The sequence below is a fragment of the Ursus maritimus genome, unplaced genomic scaffold, assembly GCF_017311325.1.
Source record: "Ursus maritimus isolate PB19 unplaced genomic scaffold, ASM1731132v1 scaffold_13, whole genome shotgun sequence".
In the NCBI taxonomy this organism is placed as follows: Eukaryota; Metazoa; Chordata; class Mammalia; order Carnivora; family Ursidae; genus Ursus; species Ursus maritimus.
The window spans coordinates 51796620-51805365 of record NW_024423675.1 but is presented as its reverse complement, the minus strand read 5'-3'; the positions used below and the strand labels follow the sequence as shown (position 1 = coordinate 51805365).

Here is an 8746-nt window from a genome sequence, read left to right as displayed (position 1 = left end):
TCTTTCCCTGAGCCTGGGGCAGGGGGCAGGGGATGTATCAGTCTGGGATGGGGAAAATCCATCTCCTTTCATGCTTCTTTGAGAGGCTCTCTAATGTCATTTAATTCTCTTCCCACAAGGATTACTCCTTTGTCAACAATACACATATTTCTTTTGAAGCAGTAACAGTATGAACCCTTATGAACAAGTCCATGCGTGTGCAGAGAATTCTGAAGGCTACCTGGCCAGTAATGATTATAAAGAACCACCAATTATAAGACACACTCTAATTTCCTTCTCATGTTAAAGTGTGAAAAGAAATGTACATCTTAGAATTGGTGGAATACAATTCTCTTCAAAGACATATGACTATTGTACTTCCTGCTTAGTCCACATTTTCTGACTACTCCTCCCCTCTCCCCATATATTTAGAGACAGGGACCTAATCTCATAATCTCTATCCATAACTGCCCCATCAACCGACAACGGTAGATAAGCCTGCAAGAAACCACCTAACCCAAGCTGAGCAAATCATTATTACTTTGGTCAAATAATTTGAAATTAGGATCAAGACATTCTAAACTGGCCTCATCTGGGAAAGTGACGTAAGTCAGGAGTCAGTTTTTCTATGATACGAACTTAGGAGTATAGACAACATGTCTGTAAGGAGAAAAACAAAATGAAGAAGAGAAGTGCTAAGGGCTGTCTAGCCCCTCTTTGAAGTTCCTCACTGAGTCATTCCTATCCTTAGGTGTCAAGATTCCCTCTATCCTTACAATAAATTCACACATCCAGCTTCTTGTTATGACTTAAGTGAGTTAGATGTGTTTTTTTGTGACATACTAATAAAATGCCCTAAATATGTCAACGTCTAAGATAAAATAAGAAAAATACATGATTATGCTAACCCTACTAGTCTCTCTTACATTTGAGTGTTCAGAGTCCTTGATCATGTTGGCGTTCTACAGGACATGGCTCTGGGCTACGTGTGAATGTTGATGACGGCAGTAAACTCAGACCTGTGGGCAGGAAGTCGCCATTACTCTGACTTCCTGATTAAGACACATGCATACTAGAGAGTGGGGAATAATCCTCGCATAGATTCACGGATTCACCACATTAGCGATTTCAGGCGTCCAGAGGACTAGGCATGCTAGGACATCCCGTCTAAGGTAAAGGATAAGACACTGCAACTAAGAAAGAGGCCAGTACTTGATAGTCCTCTCTGGAGTTGGCGATAGGATATCCTGCTTTGGGGGCTATTATTCCAATGCATTTACTGAGTGACTTAGAAAGCCATCAGCTTTAAGCTGGATCCAAAGCAAGAGGAAGATCTGTAGGAGATTTGAGCACCAAGGGAAACAAAGAAAGATCACCCGGTCCAATGGTGTCGTAAACATGATAATGAAAGACCTCCCAGAAAACACTAACGTTATTTACCAGTGAGGCAGTCCTTGTCTATGGGGTACTTATAGTATGCTGCTCCTGACCCACCTGGAATTATTTATGGTAGACAAATTTGGAATCTATTGATTTATGGGATGTAGCTCTGAAGAAATATCACATAATTATGTAATATAAAATTATAAAAATATCTAAAAATATAAAAGTATTTCATTACCAAAATAGCTGTCTTTTTTGTAAATGAAGCATGTGGAAAGGCCCTTTACATATTAGATCTGGCCTCGCACAAGTAATCTGGGTGGCAGGGGCAGGAACTACAAACGGTTCCCATAGTTTGGGCTCTCTTTCACCCAGGCTTCGCTGTCTAACCTGTCAGTAGCAGAAGCTTTAATATGATAACATCCTCTGGGGATTCCAGTGAGCCACACGGTGGCAAGTTTATTTCAGTGGGCTTCTATCAAGGAGATGCAGAAGGACTAAGAAATGTCCCAGCAAATTTACACATAATTCTTCCCGTCGCCATTTGTCCTTACTAGCATTGACACCTATCTCAAATATGAATTTGCTTTCTCTTTCCTTGGTGCCACTGCCAGCATCATCCAAGGGGTTACAGAAAATCTGATTTACAAACATCAGATCCAGCCTAACATCCCCTTGGACCGAGGGTCACATTATACAGAGAAGATATAACCACTGGGGAATGTCTGGAACTCAATAGTACTACTATATACCATAGAAAGAATTGATAAAATTCCTGGTAAACTGGAATGGCATATAAAAGCCTCAGCTAAGAGGCCAGTCTGGGGATGACCCCCTGTAGACCGGACATGGTATCTTCCAGGGCATAGTATGTATGAATAGAACCAAAGACCAACATGCAGTGTTATATCCATAAAGCTAAGACATACAGGCCTGGGATTCAAAAATTAGAAGTAGGATTGGCCTCTCTCAGCACTATTTCCATTGGTTCATTTGCAATAATCAGTGATCTCTGTCCCAACAGGCAGTTTGCTAATTTGGAGGACCTAATTTCTGGGGATGGACAGCAAGGAATATTTCCATGAGGGAACATGGTATGATTTACAAAAAACCTAAGTTATGATATACGCCTGGTTGCTTTGAGCTTCTCATTCTGGTATACAAATAGGAAAAAGGAACAAATATAACGGTGTGTGGGGAAGAATTAACCCTGATTGTCCTGAAGTACTAGGGTTTCTGCTGCATGATGGGAACAAGAAGAATTATGTCTGAATTTACTGGGATACTTCTTGGTGCTTCCCCAGTGAATGATTAATCACAGCCTGAAAAGAGTAAGGCAATCAATGGTTTGCGCTCAGCAGCATTGAAGGTCTAGGTCACCCACCAGGCAACAAGAACAGCTGAAGCTTTGGCTGGAAAAATAGGGGAAATCTAGAATGGGTGGTAGAGGAGAGAGATGTTGAATACTAACCATGGTCTTCGGTGGCAGTGGAGAGCCTAGCTTTCTTGTCATATGATGATTTAATTATTTGTTTATTTTTAGAGCTTGTGAACACCTCCTTAAGCCATCTAGAGCCATTACCCTGAAGAGTGGATAACAGAGTTCACTTAAGGGAGGAAATCAGGTTGGTTGAAGAGTAAATCATGGCAGGCATTTCTTGTGGATTATTCACGCTCTAGGTGAGCGGTTCCCAATTAGGAGTGATGTGTGTCCCAGGTAGGGTTGCCAGATAGAATACAAGATCCTATAGGAGCAAATACAAATTGCAAAAGCAAGGCTTAATTCTCTCTATGGGAAATAAAGGAAGAAACACTTTTCTTCCCTTTCTCCTAGATACCATTTCAGAAAATGTGCAAGTTCTTTCTCTTTCTCTTTGAAATGTATGTAAGTCTTTTTAAAGGCTAAATTTTGGGGATCGCTTAATATAAGATATGCTGTTTTTTCAAACAGAAAGTATCCTTCTAGAAACATCATAACTTGAGCATGCTTACCCTGAAATGCTGTGTCGTTAGCTCTTTATTGTGGAGGGGTATAGGGTAGTGAGCTGCTTGTAAATCCTTCAGAGCCACAGAGAGTTTACCCTTATCTTTGAAACTAACAATCACATTTCCAACAGCTTTCAAAATCGCTAGTGACTGCTCTGTGAACCGGTAGCTCTCCTGTGAAGACAAAGCATAGCAGCCAGCCTCACTTTTTTTTATTTAAGTGTAATTAAGCTTACAAAAATTTAATTCCTGTGAATATATTAAACCTCTTCTATATGGTTGATTCAATAGTTATTTATGAAGCGCTTGCTTGATCAAGGCATTTTCCTAGGGCCTATGATCCCAAAGATATAAAACAAGGGGTATAATTCCTGCTGTAGTGGGAACACATGGGAAGAACATCTCCCTCGTATTGGGAGCCAGGGGAAATTTCTCCACAGTATTAATACCCAGACTTAGTTCCAAAGGATGTCTAGAAATTACTTTGACAAAATTGTGTGGGATTGGGGAACTGATGGGCAGAGAAGAGTTCAGGGAGAGAGTGATAAGGATTAAAAAGATAAGGGGGTGAACTGGCTCTCCCCTGCTTCTGGCTCCCTCCTGCTACTGACTCCGAGGAGACAATAAAAGCAAAAAGGAGATAGGGAGATGGAAAACAGTATGAAAGTTCCTTAAAAATTTTAAAATAGAACTATTATCTAACCTAGCAATCTTACTTTTGGGTATATAGCCAAAGAAAATGAAAATGGGACACTGAAAATATATCCGCACCCCCATATTCATTGCAGCGTTATACACATTAACCAGGACATGGAAACAATCTAAGTGTCCACCAATGGATGAATGCATAAAGAAGCTGTAGTGTGTATATGTGTGTGTGTGTGTGTGTGTAGCTGTAGTATATATGTGTGATATATACTATATACACATACACACACACACACACACACACACACACACACACAGAGACAATGGAATATTACTTAGCCATGAAAAAGAAGGAAATCCTGCCATTTGTGACAATATGGATAGATGGACTTTGAAGGCATTATGCTAAGTGAAATAAACCAGACAGGGAAAAACAAATACTGCCTGGTATTATTTATATGTGGAATATTTAAAAACAAACAAACTCAAAAACAGAGAGTAGAAAAGTGGTTGTCAGGGGCTAGGGAGTGGGAAAGATAAGGAGAGGTTAGTAAGAGGGTACATACCTTCAACTATAAGATGAATAAGGTCTGAAGATCTACATGTAACCCACAGTGACTATAGTTGATGGCACTGTATTGTATAATTGATATGTGTTAAGAGAATAGAACTCAAATGTCACCAAAAAAATGTTGTCAACAAGAACAAAAAAGATAAGTATGTGAGGTGATGGTCATGTTAATTAACTAGATGGTGGGGATCCTTTCACAGTGTTTATGTATATCAAATCACCATGATGTACGGTTTATATAACTTACAATCTTATTTGTCTATTTGACCTCAATAAGGCTGGTGGAAAAAAGAAATCGGATGTCAAATTGTAAATCTTTAGGTCAAAACCCAAAAGAGAGTTGGTGGGGGGAGAGAAAGAGAGAGAGGGGAAGAGAGAGAGAGAACCCTGGGGAGTTTGCAGATTATTTTGATTGGTGTGTAGTGGGTAGTTGGTGGGTAGAGGAGGAGCTGCCCAGAGCAGAGGGTGCTCTGAGACAGCATGAAGAGGGTGAAGTTGGAGCAAAGCTTTGTGAAGTGTTTTTGCTCCTTTCCTAGGGAGCACAATGGTGCCATCATTGCTCCTTGGTTCCCTGCAGAAATTTTGAGGAATGGCCCAGCAGCTGTGCCTGGTCGGTACAGATCCCAGCTGGGGTGAGCTGATGAAGACAGATGCAACTGACTTGCCCCCTTAATGCATTTACCATTCTATTACCTTCTCCCCAACCTCTGAAAGCCTAGAAAAAGCCTATTCTCAATGGTGTTTCTCCCAGAGGTGAAGCCATGACCAGAAAAATCGTGTGGTCAAGCAGCAGCACTGGGAGTGATCACGTATGGCTCCGAGGAGCTTGAGTCTCTCTGCTCTTGGACTAGTCTTCTCTCTTGCTTCTTCATTAGAACTGAAAAATAATAGGGCCTGGCTTTCAGGCCCAGTAATTTTTACAAGCTGGAGGAATTGATAACCCCAGGGAAAGATGAGTTCATAGACCAAAATAACTGAACACCTATGAAGTTAAGTCACCTAAAGAAAGAGACAAATTAGATAATCCATACCACCTAAAGCAGAACTATTTTTTTAAAAAAAAGAAAACCAAAAAAAGATGAAACAAGAATTTAAAATAAGCAGAATAAACGTAATTAAGGGAATAAGAGACACGTAATTATAAGGTGGGCTTGTTGATCTCCCTCCTATTGAGCAGGAGGGAGAGGACTGGTGAGAAACAGCACAGCAGGAAGACGCAGCCGTGGGGAACCCTGCACAACCGTTGCCCAGAGAGCCAAGAATCCATGACCGAGCATGTCTGGGCCACAGCAACGTTCACATAAAAGAGCTGCTCCAGAGCCATCTTGTTGCTACCCTGGCCCAGAGGTTTAATGACTGGCCGAGAGGATCCTGCCTCATTAATACAAAGCGGTGCTATGTGCAGATGGGTTTGGGGGAGTGTGTAAAACTGAATGGTGCAGTGGGAACGCCCCACGCAAATTGGCTCCCCAAAAACAGAGGCCCACATATCTAAGGAAGACGTCTTGTGGAGGACATCTAAAACCAAGACAGGACCTCAGGGAAGATGCCGGATCCATTTACCTTGTTTCTTCTTTCAGATGCTGTGAGAACAGAGGAGCAAGAGAAACTAAGAAGAGGCCAAGAGAAGAGGAGATGAATAAGAATGACGGAATTCCCCATGGATCCTCTCTCCCTGAATCCCAGAGTCAAGCACTCCAAACTCCTTAGGCCAAGGAAGGGGTACAAGGAGCATATGATACCACGATTTTAAACTATAATGAAAAGGACTGGACTGATCTTCTATGCATCCCAATGGACCAATATGCTATGGGATCTACCTGAGATGGTAACAGATGTGACAGACAGAGGTGAAGGCACTTGTTGGATAAAAGCTAAAATTGTTTTATTTGTATCCCTACAGAGTTTAGACTGTTCATTGTACATGTCATTTGGGAGAATTTCTTGTAGGATATACTTAATTAACAGTTTTAAAAGGTAAAAAAAAAAAATGGATAAGTTAACCAAAAGACAGGATTAGTTCAAAATCTTTGGAAAAAAAAAAAAGGCACACACACAAAAATCACAGTTGCTTAAACACTTACTGGCTCAAAGTGGGGTAGCACAACATCTTCATCTCCAACGACGAAAGTCACCATGCCGCAGATGTGTATGGAATGCCCCACTGGGGAGTATGCGGTGAAGAGCAGCATATGTCTCCTAAAGACAATGGAAAATAGATGAGGACCAACGGGTTCCTTTGTTGTAGTCCCAGCCTCCATTAGTTGCTTGGTGACAATTTGTGCTCAAATGAAGTCAAACATTAGTGAGAGTTGAATTCTTTAAAACAGGTGGGATAAGGACCTTTGAATTTTCACTCTGAAAGAATCATCAGAGGTCGTTGACTCTAACTGCATTAATTATTTAGGACACAAAATCGTTACACTCAATGATGAACTTGAACATGCTGGAAATACCTCCCATACACTGCAGTCATATCTCAGGAGACGAGTCTCAATTTTTCCCTAACAGCAATAATTCATGGTGCTGTAGGGCTTTGTAGATTTCAAGACTCATTTCATAGTCATTTCCTCACAAATGCATCATTTCATGCATGTTCTTTACGTCTGTCCTACCAGGTTGCCGTATCACTGAGAGCAGGAATGCCATTTCCCCTTCAGTTACCGAGCACTCAGAGCATGTTCGAAACATTCATGCTGATAGGTTAGGGTCTGTGGGGAAACACTTGGGTATGTATAAGAAGGTTCTTTATTAATTCCCCGTTCTTGGTTGTCTCGATGGATGAGCACTCAGACAGAAAAATGACTTCTGGGAGAATCTCTCTATGCCAGAGTTTTTAGGGTAGAAGTGAGAAATATTGAAGTTCTGAAATTTATTATTTTCTAGGAATACTGGATGTTTGCCACGCATTATTTTAGCATTTGATTTTGCCATGTAAGCTTTGCTTTTTCTATAAGAGCTGTAGCTTTTCAATGATCACATAGAATTAACATGATTGATCTTAGGAAATCCAGTAAGAATATTTATTTCATCTGAAATAGGAGGTGATGTTTTGAATTTTATTTATCAAAATCGAGAAAACGTTTTGATTATGCACATTTTCTTTAAAATGGAAAACGTGATCTGCTTAGCCAAGTTTATCTTAACTAAAAATAAAACTACAGGTAAGATTAAAACAAATCATAGGTTAAAAAAATAGAAACCACAGGGCAAAAAATGCTATGCTTCTCAATCTGTTTTTAAATAAAATCATAGTTCTTGCCAAGGAATATAAAATTTACAAGAAAACAAAAAGGATTGTTTAATAAATGAATTTTAGGAAATGCTGTTTTAAACCATATTCTTTCTTAAGAAATTACCAAACTTTGACAATTATGAGACTTCCAAAAGGAGATTCACTGAACAGCATTTCTTCAATTTATTTGTTCATGGAATTATTTTTCTCAAGAATCATAATGATAGAGCTGTTTCTTACAAAATCACTTAGGAGACAATATCCTAGACCCCATATTGTTTAATTATTTTGTAGCCAGTGGTTTACAAGGTTTCAAAAAATTCTTCGTACAGGAAAAATGAAGTCACTCCATACCCAACAGGCAGGCGAACCATTGTAGCCTTGGTAGCATATGTATGAATCTTTATAACAAGTTCCCGTGGCTTCAGAGATTTCCAAGAAACTGATTCAGCTGTAAGCAGTCCAGGCTCTATGTGGGGGCTGTCTTTTGTTAAAGCTAGGAGAGGGAAAAATATTAAAATTTGACTGTGAGAGTGTAGCTGGCCTTTACAACATTAGTAATGATAATAATAATATCAGGAATTAGGGATTTTCTGAAAATATTCATAAAACCCAAAGAAAATACTCTGGGTAAATAATTATTGGAAATAATACTGAAGTGAGACTCAGGTCTTCCTGTCTGTCCTCTTTTCCTCCTCAGGATCATCCCTCACTAAAGAAACCAGGAATGGGAGAGTTAACAAAAAGCCAGACAAGAGTGTCTCATTTAATCATCTGCAGCAGAAATCACAATACCCCGCAAGATGCAGTTTTAAGGGGAAAAAGCACCACATCTGGGAAAATAAGAGATTTTCCTAAGGTAGTGGCAAAGCAAGGTTGAACTATCCCATTGTTTAACCTAAGTTTTTACTTTTAATTCTTAGCTTTGACGATGTGTAGAAACA

The 8746-nt window shown here is 39.9% G+C and overlaps 1 protein-coding gene across 1 annotated transcript in view; it reads right to left on the bottom strand.

The window, feature by feature from the left end:
• The window catches only part of ADGB (androglobin), a 157959-nt gene that overhangs the window by 60712 nt on the left and 88501 nt on the right, over positions 1-8746 (bottom strand). The window contains exons 18-20 of the mRNA XM_008695018.2: positions 8157-8298; positions 6652-6766; positions 3355-3522 (exon numbers count right to left, since the gene is read on the bottom strand). Coding sequence (XP_008693240.1) covers positions 3355-3522; positions 6652-6766; positions 8157-8298 — 425 coding nt within the window. The remainder of the gene's footprint in view (positions 1-3354; positions 3523-6651; positions 6767-8156; positions 8299-8746) is intronic.